General features: G+C 39.8%; 1 protein-coding gene across 4 annotated transcripts in view; it reads right to left on the bottom strand.

The window, feature by feature from the left end:
- The window catches only part of LOC105200019 (E3 ubiquitin-protein ligase TRIM9), a 108,952-nt gene that overhangs the window by 56,972 nt on the left and 32,980 nt on the right, over window positions 1-19,000 (bottom strand). For 2 of the 4 annotated variants that reach the window (XM_039448989.1, XM_026132596.2), the window contains exon 3: window positions 1,996-2,049. The exons of the other annotated variants lie outside the window; for them this stretch is intronic. In XM_039448989.1, coding sequence (XP_039304923.1) covers window positions 1,996-2,049 — 54 coding nt within the window. The remainder of the gene's footprint in view (window positions 1-1,995; window positions 2,050-19,000) is intronic. 4 annotated transcript variants of the gene reach the window in all.

Here is a 19,000-nt window from a genome sequence, read left to right as displayed (position 1 = left end):
AACCATTCTCTCTCTCTCTCTCTCTCTCTCTTTCTCTCCCCGTGCGGGCGCGCGGCCGCTGGTGGTGTTTGCAGAATTCCGTACGAGTAAAATAGTACAAAGCTGACTCGCAATTGCGCGCCCGCGTATATACAACGGAGCGCGTACACTGAGTGGAAGTCAGGAAGGGAAAACTAAATAGACGCGACCGATGGAAAACACGCGCGGCATATTATATTGACCGCTCCAGCTCGCGATACGTGCAATGCAATGGTACTGCGCTTTCTCCCTTTGATTAATTTTGGTAATTAATGACATTTACTCGGTGGATCGAGTTAACTTTGTGCCCCCTACATAAACGCGAATTTGTGGTGATAATAATTTGCAACAACATCTGACTCTCACCCCCCCCCCCTCTCCCCTTTCCCGCCCTCCGCAATAGTTTATTACAGAAAATATATGCGCGATATATTGGCAGCATAAATTATATAGTTTAATCAGGAAGTCCAGATGTAAATTGGTACGGGAAACAAAAGGTGTGTAATCGTTGGAAGTGTGATCAGTGCATGATCGATTATATTTTATTATTTTTCACTGAATTATATTTATTAGAGTCTAGCTATTAAGTCTTATTCGCCATACTGTGTTGCCATCGTCAAATTTTCTACATTAATTCTGGGATAACATTAATTTACTTCTCCTACGTACTGCAAATTAATTAAAGTTTAAAAGGTAATCTTTTAACAAGATATTAGACGAGAGGACGACAAATTACTCGCGTAAACTATCAAGTTAATTAAGGTTTAATTGATTTTCTATCTCTCTTTGTGAAGGAAATGACTTCTATTTCTCTCTCTCTCTCTCTTCTACTTTATAAAGGAAATGATTTCTATCTCTCTTTGCGAAGGAATAAATTTTGTGAAGGAAAAGCGGCAGTCACTCAAATAATGTTCACGGGAACGGTTCTATATAATTTTCTCTTTCCCGCCAACTCTTTTCTCATGCGCCATTCGACCTCGCGCACAATTCCCGCCTTTCCCTTGACAATTTGCGGCCGAAGTCGCAAAATTCAGCCGTGATATATTCGCATCTCGGGTGAATCGCTGTTCGATTCCTCGCGGAGATACCGATAAACGTCTCCCGACTTCCCGACCCGTGGCCCGCTTTCTCCATAAAAGGCGGGACTCTACCCCGTGACAGCTGAGATACGTATAATCCGCCGGAATACAAATGCATCGTCAGTGCGGCACGATTGAAACTCCTTCGAATTCGCCGGCGTGCCACGACAGCGCGCGGCGGTTGCGAGTCGGTGGCCTCGTAAATACGCCTGATCGTAAAAGCAAGCGACGTTACACGGTCGCGCGCACCGAATTGGGACGCAGCTGCCGTTGCTGGCCTTAAAACTTCAACGTTCAGGATGGCGGGCTCTGCCCCGAGTCGCCCCCGTCGTCTCGTCGCGAACACTCTCGAAATTACCGCGAGCTTATACTCGCACGGACTAGAGAACCCCCGGTGCAACGTGCCGCGAGCAAAACAGCGATAGAGGACCCTGAAAGGGAAACCCGACTGCAGAAAATTGCGACCATTTTTCGTGTCGTTAAACATTATATGTATAAACGACATTTTATAAGAGTTTATGGATAACGGTACATCGCAACCGTAATGAAAGAGCTCTTTCTCTAAGAAATAAAATCGATGATTAATATATCCCAGCGTAAGATATATGGTTAATGTAAAAATGTCATTTAATGTAATATTAGTTACATGAATTATAGAAACAAATTAAGAAAGGCATTCGTTAAATAACAAAAAAACCAAATACGCAGCAAAAGCAGTTTATACGTCGTACAAAAAATTTGTTATTTTCTTCTATGAGATATTTGAAGATCTGCTCGTAGATGTCGTCAGTTGTCAACAATTTAGCCAGACAAGCGTGTATTGTACATAACTATAACATCCATGTCACATCGTACGAACGCTTTAATTTCAAGCGAAAGCAAACGCTGAAGTTCTTACCCATATTTTTTCAAGCATTTGCGATTCCGTGTTTCGCGATCGTTTCTCGAAAGTCTGGAAAAGGCATAGCGTCGTGAGTAATTATGACAGTGTCTGTTATTCGGAAAAAAAAATCAGAGCGCTCGTAATGGGAGACAGTTACGTTGCTGAAAGTAAATTGACAAATTGCCTAGGGCCAATTATAGGCACCGATAAAAATAGCCCCCGTGATTCGTACAGTTGTTATCCGCGATAAATCCATCAACGCATCTCGTAGACCAGGAATCAAATCCGGATAGCGATGTGTCTCGACATTGATTTCATTAAGTATTGATTTCCCGGAGGGTGTGGATTCGGGGCCGAATATATGAATGTTGATGGCGAAACGTGAAGCTCGCTCCTATCATACCGTGCCACAGACTTTGCGCATAATGTACGGCTTATCTTGAAGATGCTTCTACTTTACTTATTGATGTCTTATCGAGTGTACTGCAGATGAAATGATTCTGTTAACGTTTTATTCGCTCGATATCTTCGTACGCCGAAGAAATACTAGGTATCTCGAGTCCTTCGACTACGCTGAAAAGAGTTTGGTAATAGATATCGAATGTTGAGTAAAATAGTGCCAGTTAAATGTTAGGGTTAAAATAATCAAAAAATAATTTTACTATTCTAAATATTTATTAAGTATAATCAAATTTAGTAATATTTAGAAAAGTAACATTATTTTCGATTATATTAACTAAATACTTAATTAGCATTTAACAGCTATTATCAAATTCTTTTTTCAGTGTAGATGCGTTGACTAGAGGAGATTTAAGTATCTCGCAGATTTTAATGTCGTAAAAGTAATATTGTATGTTCAGATGGTAATGGATAAAAGAATAGGGCTTAAGAGGGTTCCTCTTTCTTCTTTGCTGTTCGAGACCGACTGATACTTTTCTCGTGTTCTTAATTTGTTTTACGATTTTTGCAAAGCAAATTTTTTAAACTTTATTCAAAAAATAAAATTAATTATTTAAAACGCTCGAAATACACAAATTTATTTTTTTAAATATGTACTGTTTAATAAAAACTGCGAATTCGAAAGAATTAGTACTTAAGCGATATAGCTAGACCGATTCCGTAAATCTCCAGCCATTCATTGTGATATCTGTCACGCGCGTGGTCATTCTAAACTTTAAAATCTTATAGCTCTAACTCCTTTTGGTTTATTCGTGCTTGAAAGTTATATATTTTTACGACACAAAATTTTATATCTTAATATCGAACTTTCTTCCCTTGTAAAATTACATTATGGTCAATCTGTTAGTCCATCAGATATATATGTGCTATTATTTCGACTTTGTGAACACAAATTTTAAATTCTTAAACAATACTTAAACGTTAGCACCTTAGTAACTCTTACTTAGATTTAAAAGGATGAAATTTTAATCTATTCAAATACGATAACAAAAGACGTGTCATAAATATTCATCAAGCTTAATGGAGCGTCGTAACAAAATAAGGTAGCGCGCGGCGCGTAGAGACTCCAAACGAAAGAGCCAGACGGTAACGCGCGCGTCGAAACTGCGTCGACGTAAATTTCCTCCATCAGCGGCGAACAAACGGTTCGTTTCAATCGTCGAGCCCCGACATTTCGCAATATTTTTATGGCCATGTCTGCGCGCGCTCGTCACTCCCACGTCGAACGGTTATATCTCGGAACAACACGGGCCATTAATTGAAAAAAATTCCGGCCGACCAGCGGCGCGGCGCGGCGCACTGGCCGCACTGTGGATCGGTGGACGCTCGTTTATGCATTGTGCGCCGCCGGCGAAAAGGAGAAATAAAGCTCCTCTTCCAGGAGCTCGATTCAAATTAAACTCACTTGGAGGTTAATGCGGTATGAAATGAAAATTGTAAATCGCGCGGCCGCGGCAATGAAAAAGTTTCGCGCGGCCGACCGCGCGTCGATGAGATTCGTTCGCGGGCGCGAGAGAACGATATTTCTTCCTCGTTCTCACGCAAACACCCGGTGGCTGTGCACGTTGCTTTTTCTCCGTTCTATCTTTTTTTTGCCGCCGCCCCTTCCCCCTCTCCCCACCCCCTCCCTCCATGAAAGCGTCAAACGAGCGCAATTTCGTCGCGGGATATTTATCGGCGTTGACAGTTTCGCGCTATATCCCTTCGTTACTGTTCCCACCACGTTTTGCCGCGAATTTTTCATTCAAACGATGCTGAAATACATTTTCCCTACGCGATATAATACCGCGAAGAACGCCGTCTATACGAGAATCAGAAAATGTTCTACATGTGTTCTTGCCTTACGTTCAATCTTCATTTTAATTAAGTAGTAACTGTCCCAATTACTGCTGCTTTAAGCGTAGTGGGCAGTTGACACGCTGATTTTGTAGGTTTTTAAAATATAAATAAAGATTCTTTTCATTATTATTCAAATAAAAACCTTGATATGCACAAAATAAAAGCAACAAGTTCGAAAACTGATTACACTGAAAAAAAAAAAAGAGTAATAGCTACCAAATGTTGAGTGAATGTTAATTAAATATTTAATTAATGTAACCAAAAATAATTTTAGTTTTCTAAATATTTATTAAATATATTTAATAAGTATAATCAAACTTAATATTTGAAAAAGTAAAATTATTTTTATGCTAAATAAATATTTAATTTTTTAAATAATTTCACTTTTATAAATATTTAGAAAAGTAAAACTACTTTTGATTATATTAACCAAATATTTAATTGACTTTTACATTTGACAGCTATTATATTTCAGTGTGATTACTTAAATAAACAAAAGAAATAAAAATAAGATTTTAAACTTATTACCGTCAGTGTGAATGCTCTGTCTCATATATTGTCCCCTTCGATTTCTGTCACGTACTGAAAAAACTTTGATAATAATAATCAAATTTAGAAAACGATTACTAAGCTTTAGTAATAAATTCAATTCAATTTAAATGTTCGGTTAACATAACCAAATATTTAGTAACTGATTGGCTACTGTTATGTTTGGTTTCTATTAATGTAATTACTAAATATTACTAAATATTTGATTATATTAATCAAACATTTAATTGAAATTATTTCATCAAAGCTTGATTATTATTGCCAAACTCTTTTCAGGATGTCCTGTATTGCCTCCCTATTTATTGCCACGAATTTATTGATGTTTATAGCTTTGGTTTAATGGTAAAAATGTTTTTAATATATAACACTCATATTTTTTATTCTAATACTACACTGTTTGTGTGAAAATTTGTGTTAAATTTTTACCATACATCCCATATCTCAAACGATTCACTCACGGAAATTTTTGTGTTAATTTAACACGAGATGAATATGTTAGAAGGTAATATAAATATTATGAAAAAAATTTACACTATGACAAAGTTTGGAAACAAAATGTTGAAAACATATTTCTTCAGTAAAATTAACATTTATAATGAGTTGACACATTTTATTTATTTCTCTTAGACTTTATGTTATTAAACTACATTATTTTTATGTTATTTGTTTATTCGCTAAATTGAGTTATTTTAACGCTAAGAAATGTTAAATATCAATTTACCTCAAAATGTTCAAGTAACATAATCACGTTATGTTAAAGTAACACTTGTATATGTTAAATATTTAACACGAAAATTTTAACGAGAACCAGTTTTAATTAACGTAAATACAAAATATTTTCTACTTTGTACAAATGAAAAAAAAGAAGCGGTAATAATTGCGACATTGGCAATAACTGAGACAATTGTCAAACTGTTTCAAAACGCTGGATTGATTGGCCGATCGATCTAACGTTCGTTTGATCGATCGATAACTCAATTCATAATCAACGAAGTAAATAAGAAATATTATTCGTCGTGAAGTTAAGCAGCATCTCTCACGGAGCGCTCGACGATAAATGGTCGCAGTCAAAACGATCATCGACGGATCTCGGGACGAGATCGGCGCACGTGCGTGACGAGCGGGAAAGAGGAGAATGACGAAAGGGACGGTTCGTTCGCCCTTTCTTCTCGATCCCCTTTCTTCCTCGTTCCACTACCTCGCGCCTCCGCCGTCCTTTGTGCCACGTTACGAAATCACGTCGAATCTGAAGCGATGCGCGCTGTCATCCTACCTTCTTTTGCCACGCGCGCACTTTCACGAGAGCGCTTTTGGCAGCTGACGGCCCGCGGACTTGACGGCCGCGGCTAAATTTGGAGGGCCGAGAAGGTGATGTATAAGCTCTTCGCTGTCGCGCACGTGTTTTGCCTGCGAACCGTCGTGCGTGTAAGAGATGCAGCCGTTGGATATATATATAAATATACACGGCTCGCTGTAAAAACGGTGAAGAGCAGTGGATTGAGAGGGAGTGAGTCACATCCCTTTGCGCATGTCGATGTTCATTCATGATTTTTTCTTCCGTCCGCGTTCGGAGACCGATAACCGTGGAAAGTACCCGCTCTGTTATCGTAACGGCGCTCCGCGACATAACAAGATAGGTATAACGACGAAGAAAACGAGCGTCGATCGATTTTATGGCCACGATAGAAAGTACAATATAATAAACCGTAATCTCGAATTTAAACTTTGCGAACGTACGTTAAATTTCATCCATAACGAATTAATAATGTAGGAATGAGTTCGAAACGTTTATTAAAATAAAAAATTAAAAACTCGTGATAAATAATTTTCCCCGAGACTTTTACAAGAAGAAATACACCGAAGGAAAGGTTCCTAAATGTTCGAATAGTACTTACTGTGTATATTTAATGTAAATATAGATTTATTTAATACGTGAACATTAATTTAATGTATCATTTTTTAATAGAGTAAATATTTTATTAGTATACTATTCGAATATTTATTAAAATTTAGGAATTTTTTTCTCACTGTGTGTGTCTCATAAAGAAAGCTTACAAAGATTTAAAAAATATAAAAAATAATACACTGATTGTGAGAGAAAAAATTACTAAATTTCAAGAATCATTTGTTTGATTACTTACATAATTTATTAAGTGTAAATAAATATTTGTTTAATTACTGGAATCAGTAATGTAATTCAACTATCATTTTTTCATTGAATAAATATTTTATGTATCGTCAGTAAATATTTTATTGCAAGTATTCAAATGAATCTTTCTTCTCGGTGTACCCAAGGAAAAGTTTTAAAAGTACATATTATTAAATGAAAAATTAACTGTTGAAAAGTAGATCGCAAGAAAAAATAAAACGCGAAGCGAAAGATAACTTCATAATTGATTTACATGCGAAGCTTTCGCGAAAGACCCGCGGCGCACGAAGATTGCTTTAATCGTGCACGCAACTTGCAAACTGTAAAGAGAGATTATTCATGACACTGACAACGGCCGCGGCTTGAATATTCTTACACATCCGTTGCAAAGGATGGCTCCGAGAAGATTCGGAACAAGCGAGGGCAACAATGCGATCCGAATCAGACGCGGGTTCTTTCGAGCTTTCAAAGAGAAATCTACTGTGCCTCGTATGCATGCCTGACAATGGCGGCACGTGGATTCAACTGTGTACACTTTACAGAAGAGCTCACTCCATGGCATCTGATTCGTGCTGAAGATTGAAAGAAGCATGGCAAGTGCATTGTATTTGTATGCATGAGGCATACACTCTAATACGCAGTAGAGTGTCGTATTTTTGGCTTGGAAAATAGAAAAATATACGAAATATTCAAATGTAAAAGGAACATTTAACGTATAAAAAAAGGAGTGTACAAAAATATCACTGTTGTTGTAGCCGGCGTTGTTTACGAAAGAGATTAAAAAAATAGCTATTTGTAAAGAAATGATATTATTTGGGATGAGATATTTTTCCGAGATGGAAAGGATAATGGAAAACGGAAAATGGAGCTCGCAAGGTAATAGAAGAATCATAAAGGTTGCAATTTTTCGTGCGAGACCAACGACGTAAACTGTAGAAAATTGTACGGTAAGCAGTTGCATGCGGTGAATATACGCGGTGGATCGCGTTGAAATAGTGATTCTCACACGGCGGGTAGGATAGAAGTAAAAAAGGTGTCGTAAAGTGATATAAACGGCCACCCGATGAAACGCGCTAAATATACGCCGCTCCGTGCCGCCGAGCTGGTTGATAACTCCCACTGTTTTTAATCTTAATGCCACGTGATTTACTCCTCGTGAACTCTTGCACTTTGGCGACCTTATAAATGCGGCCCGCTCTCGCTCGCGCATAAAACACCGAGTGCACAAAGGGTTTCGAAAGTCACTTCACCGGCCTGATAGTGCGACACAATTGCATTAAAAAAAGTCATTCCGCCGCTCTTCTCCTTCAGCCGCGCATTTCACTTTGCTCCAGTAAGTGCCCTATACGCGATGCGACGTGCCCTTTACTCCTCGTTCTTGAACGTGCAACGAGCAAAGACTCTTTTCTAAACAAAATCAAACACTCCGAATCAACGGGATTAATTAAAATAACTGATTTATTTTTATGGATCGCGCGGCGCAATAACATCACAACTGGTCACGGCTGTATTTTCGGCGCCTCAATTAAAGCCGTTGCCAAAAGCGATTGCCCGCGGCTTCCTTGGAATCGCTCCTGAATCGCACAGTCCATGATTGTCAGAAACGAGTACGTGGAAACGAGGCTTGATTTTGGCACGGGGCTAGTCTTAACGATATCCATTGCGCGCTTGGAGCCGAGCAAAACGAATGGCGGTGCCACGGTGCTCCGGTATTTTCGAATCCATGGGCAAGGGATTCGCGAACACAACCCCGTTATTTTTAGAAGATGAAAGGGAAGGCAGAGAGCTCCTCGCGTCCGAGCGACATGCGAGATGGCTCGGAAAGCTTTATACGCAGATCGTAAACCGTACGTGAGCTTTCAAATTCGGTTTTATATCAAACATTTTCCCGGAGACATCGCGGATAAAAGCCAGGGAAATCAAGGTATGGTTCGAAGGTATATTCTTGCCCGTTGGAAAACAAATGCACATTTTTTTTCTCTCTTAAAAATGCAGACTAAAAATGTTAGCGTTGGTCGTAAAATATAAACATTTACGTTATAGAAAATATTTGACAGTCGATAAAAGTGCCTGGAAATTTTAAATAAATTCACCGCTGCGTTTACATTAACGACAAAATTAATATTTAAGCGAGAACGTGCTAAACTGGAATCTTCACAGCGAGGTATCCGTTTGTCACGTCAATTTTCGTGAAAGGTAATGCGAGAATAAAAATGACTTCCCCAACAAAAGTAGTTCTTGGGGTCCTTATAAATAAATAAGTGCGTCGTAAGGGAAATTGAGAGAGATCGCGAGATGACAGGCACCCAGTTTGCGGGCTCGGCGCGACAAGAATTTTCTGAATCCTTTTCAAGAAGCGCCCTTTTGACAATAAGAATACTAGACAGCCACCCCGATTCGTGCGCAGAGAGGAGAGAGAGAGAGAGAGAGATTCGCGTTCTCCATGAGAGAAACCGCGTTCTCTCGAGGCAATTCAAGGCGTAGCCAAGTGCGGGCCTATTCTTACTCTCAATATATATCGCGCCGCATATACGTCCGAAAACGAAACGTATAAAGTCCTGGCATCGGGGGTACAAATTGCTCTCGGCCTCCCCTCGTTCTTCGCGACGCGACGCGTCGCACGCACTGGCGTGGAAAAGGTTTCATTGCGGAAAAACACGTTGTCACGCGTCGCCGTCGTCAGCATTCCGTCATCACCGCGATGAAACCGCAACCGTTCGATATCCATCAAAGTGTAATTCATATCGCTCTCAGTGGACGAACCAAAATCTTTTTGTTTTCGTGGCAGCGAGTTTACTCTAACGCAACGCGTCGCGTCGTCCAAAATTACAAATTATATTATTTCCAGTTACACGTCGATCGATAAAGTCAGTCTGTTTGAGTTTCTTGCAAAAATAAATGGAAATGGAACGGTCGAAACTGTAGCTTTTCACTATTCTCTTCAGGCAACAACAACCCTTTCATCGCGCTCGTGTAATAACACTCAAGAAGATACAGGGACTGCACGTGGGGATTTAAATATAAATCACTTCCGCGCATACTATCTGGCTACGCTATTGCGTACGAAGACAAGCTACATACTAGGCAGCCAACGAGAATGGGGCCCCGTAGAATCGTGGGGGACAACTTATTGACTTTGGCTGGCTGAATTTTCCGCCATTAAATTCGGAAAGAGAAAGAGAGACAGACAGAGGCCGGGAGAAAGGGGCAGAGCGGAAGAGAGCCAGAATAAGATAAGAGAGGAAGAGAGACGGCAGGGCAGCAACGGGGTTTGGCTGCCAACGGGGGTGGATCGGACGGAGGGACACAAACGTCACGGCATATGTCGTGTACCGCGGCACTATGTAACACGCTTTTCGTCCTTATGTATCCTGCGACCCCCCGCGGGGGTTTTCGCTCGCTCGTGCAGTGTGGTGCACTCGCACCATGGCGACCGTGCATCATAAATATCTAAGATACCGCGCCGATATAACGCGCCGCGGTGTCGACCGACACACTCCGGCGCAAATCAACTGCAATCACTTGCAATCTCGCGCGCGGATCGACGAAACGCGAAAATACACCCTCTGCCGTGCCGAGCCGGAACGCGGCGGTTGACCACCAAACCAATACAATACAATGAATCCCGAAGCGATCGCGACTTTTTACACCGCACAACTTTGATTACGCAACATTTTTAAATTAATGACAAGTTGGGCGACCGATTGTCGGATCTTTCTAAATATTTCTTAGATTTAACACTCTGCACGCACCTTGTTCTTCTTGTCTACATCGTTAAAAATATCATGAAACTTAATTTTTTTTTCTTTCTCGAAAACGATACATTCGTCGTATAATATTACTCATACAATTAGATAAAGATTTATTTAAGTATTAGCGTAATATGTCAGGAGCTATTTTAGAACATGTTACATCATGCATGCGAACGTTTGCCCTGGCAAGCGAAGTACCTAGAATATGTATATGTTCGGCATAAGGGCCATGAAACTTAGTAGCGCAAAGGGTAGCAACTGCTCCCCGCGATAATATACACACGTACTCGACGTAATCTCTAGAATTAAACATTGGACGGCGAGGTGATAAAATGAATTAACGGAGTTTCTCATCGCGTGCGTTTACCGAAGAGCGTTATCCGGAATTTTTAATGACACTGCACTAGAGCTTGCTCTAACGCGTAACGAATCTAAAACTATACGTTGCATAGTCATACTAAGCGTAACTATAATTGCATATATACGCGATAACAATTTTCTCGCTATACGACGTGATAACGGTAAAATGTAGAGAGGCGCAGAGAAGCGCAGCGATACCTGCAGTTATCCACCGGCACGGTGTGTATATGTGTCTTTCAAATGAGATGTTCCACCAATCTGCAAGACTTATAAATATTTGAGAGTACCGCAGGAGTATACCGCGCGCTCCTCTGGCAAACAGTGGCATGCACCGACAAGAGTCTACCCATTTCTTTCTGCAAATAAAGCGCCCTACCCGCCCCGTCTCCCGCTTGCGTCGTTCCAGCGAGATTTACGTGCCTGCAAATTATAATCTGCCCCAGAAGATCTTCCTCCCCTCCCCCTTCCCGCGTCTTCAATATTTATTCGCCTGCGCTGCTTCCGAACTCGGCTAATTATAGTCAAATAACGCAAAATTGGCATAACAAAGACAGACTAAATGAATTGTAGTCATGTCCTAAAAAAAAAAAAAAAAAATGAAAAGTGCGCTTGTAAAATTTTCTCTGGGAAAAAGAAAGTTTGCCTATTGCGCCATGTATAAAAAGAACGGGATTTCGAAGTCTGTCAGATTTTACCGATTGAACGTAATAATTTTCTAACAACTTTTCGTACGTGTTACTTTTACAGATTTGGAAATTCTATTCCAGAATTAAAGTATATGATGCATTAATAGACGTTTGCACTTTATGCAGAGAACGAAAAAAAGGTTTTTAATTCAGATTTTTTTTTATCATTTGTCAAACGAATGTGGCGAATATTCGCTTGATATAAAAGCTCTACAGTCTGCATTTATGAAAGTGGAGTCTCCAAACACGCAGATTACGCGAAGAAACAACATCGAGCTTTTAGAATTAGCCTTAGACACCTAATTCGATACAAAAAGGTTTTATGAAAATTTATTTGTACGCGTGCGATATTGATGTAGTATAATAATATGCAATAGACGTACTGACATTTCGTAAACCGTATGTATATGTTGTAAATCGTACGCGAGTAAGTCGTTGTTCGGTAAAATTCATGACTCAGCATCGCCTTAATACGTAAATGTAATGTTACACTCGAAGCGCGCGTGATTAAACATATGTCCGTCGAATCGCCACACTGCGTCGCGTGCTTTTTCAAACTAACTTTTGTTAGTTCGAATAGCATTAGAATGGCGTTGACCAAGCAAATATTTGCCGAGCGGAAGTTAGCGACATGGTAACGGTATTACGATACTTCGGTACGGAACCCTTTGTGGCAGTAGCTGGGCCTCGGACCCTATGCCCGAAGCCGATTAATTAATCCACCTATACCTTAAATAATCAAGCCGTCTCACGGCGAAACGATAACAGCGTGAACGCCACTTGTTCTTAACCGATAAATCGCACGTTCGTAGAATTTGCAATTCAGATATGTAATTCCAACAATATATTCTACGGCACGTACGTGGAAAAAAAAAAACATCAATGTTGTACCAACAGCAGTCTAATTGAAAATCTTGTTTATTCAATAACGGTACATAATGAAATAAATACGTTATATCCTTGTTTTATTAAAATGTTTTTATTTTACTGATTGATAATTTTATTTCACCGACATATTTGTGTTTCGCTAATGCTGTTACTGATTTAACGAGATTATTTTCAACTAGGCTGCTAATTATAGCTAATGCTGTTGAGACCCTATCACCTTTCCATAGGAAGAAATTCTGTGAAAGAAGAGACTCGGGAATACAAGTCGCATTTAAAATTAAACAGAGTACACGAAGTATAAATGTAGGACCTATATACTTTGTAAAATTTAACTTTTACTCGTCGGTTTGACAAGGAAGGATCTCGTGAACTTTATCCAATCTCGTAATCGTTTGAATACGTAAATATCGCGACATCCGAAAGCTTTCAAGGCACGGCACCGGTAGAAATCCGCGTACGAAGAAACGCGGGCTTCTCTCTCTCTCTCGCTACCGGGGGTTAATAATTTATTCGGCACTATTCGACGTTCTCTAGATATTTACCCGACGATGGATGAGGACGCGTGTGCTTTTCGCACGCGCGGCGTTTATTTAGGAACGTGAGTACACGCGCGCGCCCGCGGTATCAAAGGCTGGCGATGTTTCAAGAACTATTTTCGTTTCCAGGGTGTCCCCTGAGCCCGCGCCGCTCACCGTCCCGGCGCTCCCTTTTACCGTACTCGCGTTCTCGCACGAAGATAAGATGTGAAGATACACCACGTACCTCGTAACGCGTTTTCCGCGCGCAAGAGGCGACCCGCCAATGTAAATTGTCGTCCGCGCGGAAAGAAAAACCTTGGCGAATGTAGAGAGCGCTTGATTTACAAAAGCTTCCTATCTGCTGTAGCCTAACTTCGTCGTGTACAGCTTCGGGACCGTACTAAATACGGCTGAATTGGAATAATCGTCTTTATCTTAATAATTTAAAACACTATTGACCAGAACAGTTGAATCGCGTCCAAGATACAGGTACCTTCTATTTGTCACGTTGCACTTTGAGAATGAAAACGGCACTAATGCAAACCAATTATTTTTATTACTTACAATGTTATTGGGATATTAATTTCATTACGAATGACAATTAAATCTAGAAAACGATTAATTTTCTCTTTTTCACTTGTTTAGCCATAGAGTGCTACTCGTTTCTTTCTGATATTTGAAATAGCTTTTTTGGAAGCATTTCTGTATCCATATTAAATAGATTGTTAATTTATAAAAACAAACTCACTCGCAAACAAAATGTAACGAATATATCGCAAAGAGTAGGAACAGAAAAAAAGTTATCTCAACACATCTGGGTGAACATTCGGGCAATTTTGACACCATGAAATGAAGAATGGAACCACAAGCTCTTGGCTAGCGCTGCTATTTAACAGCAAATAATTGAATTAGCCTCTGGGTGAAACTTCACCCAGTAGCACTTTAGGATTAAGCTCGTTACGCATTCGTAAATACGATTAGAATATAAAATTGTTTGACAATTTTTATTATCGGCCAAATTTTATCGCGGCCGATGATAAAATATCCCTCGCGGTCATCCATGTATCTCACACGCGTCATAAAAATTCGGAAAGCCTAGCCGAATCTTCAGAATGTATAAAAAACAAAAAAAATGATAAAGAGGGTAGTCCTTTGTCCTTGGCAATCTGACCAGAAATCGGGCAGTAGTATTTCGAACAGGCTCGAGACCAACACCAGCGATTACCTCATCTCTTCGTCCCTTGCTCGGAGGGCGTTGTGCCGTCGCGATTTATCAACTACTCCCGGCCTCCCTACAACGCGTGTGACCGAAATTACCATTTCATACGCCGATTTCCCTCTGTCCGGGCAAATTTATCGGCGTCCCTTCGGCTTTCTTTTTTGCGTTCGTCGACTTATCGCCGCCCCTTTTTCGCTTTTATCGTAATCGCCGGTATCCCTACCCCCCTCCCCCCTTCTCCACCCATCTCTACTCAAGCACTCGACGAGTACCGCAAGAATCGCACTCGAGGAAGAGAGAACCTTTATAAGACTCTCCACGCAGGACAGGAAACACGAATCACTCGCAGACTCGTTGCATTCATTTCCCTCTTCTGTCCACGATGACATGGAAATATTCTCCTGGCCCGTGGAATCGGGAACCCAGACACACTCTCTCACTTCCAGCGTATAATCGATCTCGGCCGCGGTATTGTAATAGAGAAGTGCTCCGCGTTTGAAATTCCAAATAACGTGAATGCCACGGCGAGATATGCGATACCATCCGGCCGTATAAATTAGCAGAGCTTAAATATTGCAAATTGGTTGTTCCATTGTAAACTTCAGTCATCGGATAATGTTGCATCGGTAATGGTTTTGCGGTTTACAAATACAGCGCGGTGAACCTGTAATTCCTATTTTATTGTAAATTTATCTTCTAAAATTGCTGTTGCATTCAATGTATCGAAACGGAATAAACGAAACAAACTAAACAGGAATATTGAAAGCCACAAATTGCAGCTTTAGACAATTAATTCACTTTTATACAACTTTATATATCGTTTAAATTGGATATAATTTACATACACATCTACCGTGATATCGCAAAAAAATATCGTATTTAAAATATTTTTTATTAACTCCGTGTGGCACAAAAAAAAATATATAAACGTATATAAAATAAAATTTCCAGTCCTTTATTATTCGCGCGGTACGTGATGATCTTTCTCGTCAACTCTCTTGTTTGAACGCGACTAAAATGCTCCACGTTACGCAAAAACCGAAGGAGTAACCGTCCTACTTCAGGGACGAGCCATAAATGTCAGACGGTTCACTTATTTCGTCGTGCACCCTCGCGCTCGCTCGCTCGCCGATTTTCCACCACTTTAAGGCGCAATTTGCAAGCACCCCGTCCGACGCGACGACGATCCTGTCCAACGACGAAAATTTGCCCTCTTTCCTCCCTTTCTTTTTCTACCTTTTACTATCGCGCGCGCCCTGGTCGGCGCCGACTCTGGCAACCCTCGACAACCGTAGTTTATCATTCCGCGTTCGCGTCTTCGCCTATCGACGACGAACCGTTATTTTGCCTAGGCGCGATCAGCGTAATAACGAGAAACGCGGAACTCATCGAGATAGGTGTCTATCACGCGATTGGCGAAGCTGCGAAGTTGCAGCGAGAGTTGAGATCTAGGAGGAAGCGTAAAAGCGTGAGCAGCTCAAGAATTAAGTATTATTGATAGAGAAAATGAAGGACATAAATCAGTTTTTAATGGTTGACACAGCTATACGGGAGTAATCTCAATTCTACCGCGTGCAGCAATGATGGATTATTTAACTGGTTTACGACCGGTTTTTCGTCAAAAGAATTAGAGATGAAAAATGATCGAGATAGATTAAGATTTTTTTCTATATCGAATACACGTTGCCGGTTTTAACGTTCAAGTCATAATTTATGATCATAGAATGATATAATTCGAATAAGCAAAGTTTGCTAGTAGAAGCTTGCTACGTGTTTCGTAATTACATATTACATTTAAGTAAGTTTATAACTTATTAAAATCAATCTTGTCCCTCTCTTAAATGAGTTCCTTCCGCAGTAATATTGTAGTAAAACTTAAAAAAAAAAAAAATAAAACTATATTTCGCTTTTAAAGATTACATACATTTTTTTTCTTCTCATATCTAATCTCGAATTTAATAAAAAAAATTACAAGATATTTAGAAAAAGTTCATCTTGGCGAATTAATGTAAAGACAGCGCGAAAATGTACGGAAAAAAGATTAGTTGCAGTTAGTTTAGTTACAACCGAAATTTAGCTATCACTGCATACAGATTTTTGCTGCAGCAACTAATCTTTTTTTTTTCTTTATGAAAACGCATGATTGAAATAGAATAAGATTCACGTTTAATATTTTGTCAGACACAAGACAAGTGGTTACGTTATTTCTAGTAGCCGTTTAAATCCATATATTGCGTACGGCAAGAATTTCGATAAACCGATGTCAGCCAAACATCATTAACAAAAAGGCACAATTAACGGAGAATCTGCGAGCCAAGCATCCCTTTGCCGTAATTATACACGGGAATGGAATTCGCAGAATCAGCCGTTACGCCACTGTTACCCTATGCAACAACATGCCGCCCCTCGCTTTCCCTTTCCACGATTTACTTTCATCTGACGAATTTACCTCGCATCGAATCAGCCTCGATTACTCGCTACCGATTAAAGCCCCCCTTTCCCTTCGCGGCCCTTGACGCACGGTAGGTCGATAAATATTTCCGGACTTGCCCTCCTCTGTACCAGACGACGTCGGAAACGAGTACATTGCCGAAAGTGGGGAAACACATTTCCCAATAAAGCAAATAAAAATATACGGCATTCCGCAAACGAGATTTCTCATACTAGAAATATAGAGAAAGATAGAAATTTTATTTCTACCTTTATTAAAGGCGGACTGGAGGGCGGGGGTTGCAAGTCAAAAGAAAGCAAGAATGAAACTTGATGCGTGATAAAACGTAGGATCTATAATAACGCTTATCTAATATCAAAAAGCAATCAAGATCGAATCAATGCCTTTACTTCTTGCTCTGTGTGATATTTTCTTCCTTTTCATTTTTATTGTTACTGAATATTACGTACGAGCACTCCGTTTTCGAGATATGCGATTTTATAATAAAACGTCTCTCAAAATTTAATAATATCAATATAAATATCGCAGATACTTCAAAATTCTTTATACGTTATAAATCAACGAAGAAACGTTGAGAAAAAAAATAGTGTAACGCTTTCAACATATTTTAGTTAGAAGAAACTTGCTACATTTAAAATTACAATATTACAAGTCTTTTTAATCTGCTGTTAAAATTACTAAGTTTCACTTCAATAAAAATGTTTTATTTAATTTGAATTTTTCTCGTTGCCAAACAAGCAAGTCCTATCGCCTTTCTCTCAAAATAAACTTCTTTATACTCGTGAAAAATCGTCGTTTACATTCGTGACTTTAATTTCTCGAAAACGATTATATTTCACAAGATAGTTGCATACACAAAAATAGACATGCGTCGTGTACAAAAATAGACGTGCGTCGTCGGCCCATTTGTGCACGGTCGGTCCGCTGACGTTTAAATATTTGGAACTCTTCAAAGGAGCGCGCTAAAGCGACTGGAATAGGCGGAATCAAGAAATTTCTTCTCGTCTCCCCCTCCTCAGTAATTAAAAAATTCCAAGCCGCAGCGGTTTTTATTGCGTTCTCGTCTCGTCAAGAGCTTGTTGTCGTGCAGCCAGCCGGAAAGAATTGTTTAATTGCGACATTACTTGTAACGAAATGCGCACGGAGAACAATTTTAATACCCTGCATAGGTCGCCCTCGGTGATGGAACGGAACAAGCGAATTATGAAGGAAGGAGATTCTTAGTGAAAGCCGGGATCAAGATGACTCGATAAAAAACATTCCCCCCATAAACGAAAAATCTCTTATGCAAATTTAGCCCAATTTTCTCGATGATTTATAATTGCGCGCGGTACTTGGTACGCGCGCATTTAATGAAGCAAGTAATATTTCTTTCGCAATAAGATCAAACTGTATTGTTTCTTTTAAGACACCCGCTCCGGGAAGTCGGAATGTCTCTGGCTGAGGTGTTATTTTTCGCAAAAAAATTCTCGTATTTAAATGCTTGTTAGCATCATTTATTGTCAAATTAATTTTAAATTTAATAACGTGATATTACTGTTTCTTGTTCAACTTTCTCAGAACTATGTTTTAAGACCGAAAATTTATTTGGCATGCAGTTTTGTGAACTTAAAAAAAGGTACATAAAATCGCACGATAAATATCATAGCTAGATTGAGATTTATATTTATATTTTATTATTTTTCTGTTCAAGTAATTCTTAATTTGGTATTTCCCAACTTCGAAATTCAATTCTCAATCGCTTAGAGTTCGAAAGCTGTTTATATCTCGACATTCTTGTCGCGAGAAAAAATTGTTTCGCCCTTCGACATGGAGCATTGCTATGCAAATATAAAAAAAAAAAAATCCTCGCCCGCGGCGTTTGCCGTATCCATCCTGCGCAGAACAAACTATTGTGTAATACACGTAGCCGAAAGAAAGTGAAGCGCGATGGGAAAACATTTCAGACAAATAGTATCGATCGGTGTGCGCCAAGATTCCCTCTCGAGGAACACTGTCCATCCGGTTTCGCATGACTGCCACGTGATTACTATTACACGGAGGCACGGTATATCGCCGGGTGTACCATGTTTTGTTTCCGGGCGCGCTATTAACGACGCAATTTAGCGAACCGACGCTGCGTTAACGCGATCCCTTCCGTAATACGATA

Source organism: Solenopsis invicta, chromosome 5, assembly GCF_016802725.1.
Source record: "Solenopsis invicta isolate M01_SB chromosome 5, UNIL_Sinv_3.0, whole genome shotgun sequence".
NCBI lineage: Eukaryota > Metazoa > Arthropoda > Insecta > Hymenoptera > Formicidae > Solenopsis > Solenopsis invicta.
The sequence above is the reverse complement of the archived record's forward strand: the minus strand, read 5'-3'. Positions and strand labels throughout refer to the sequence as shown.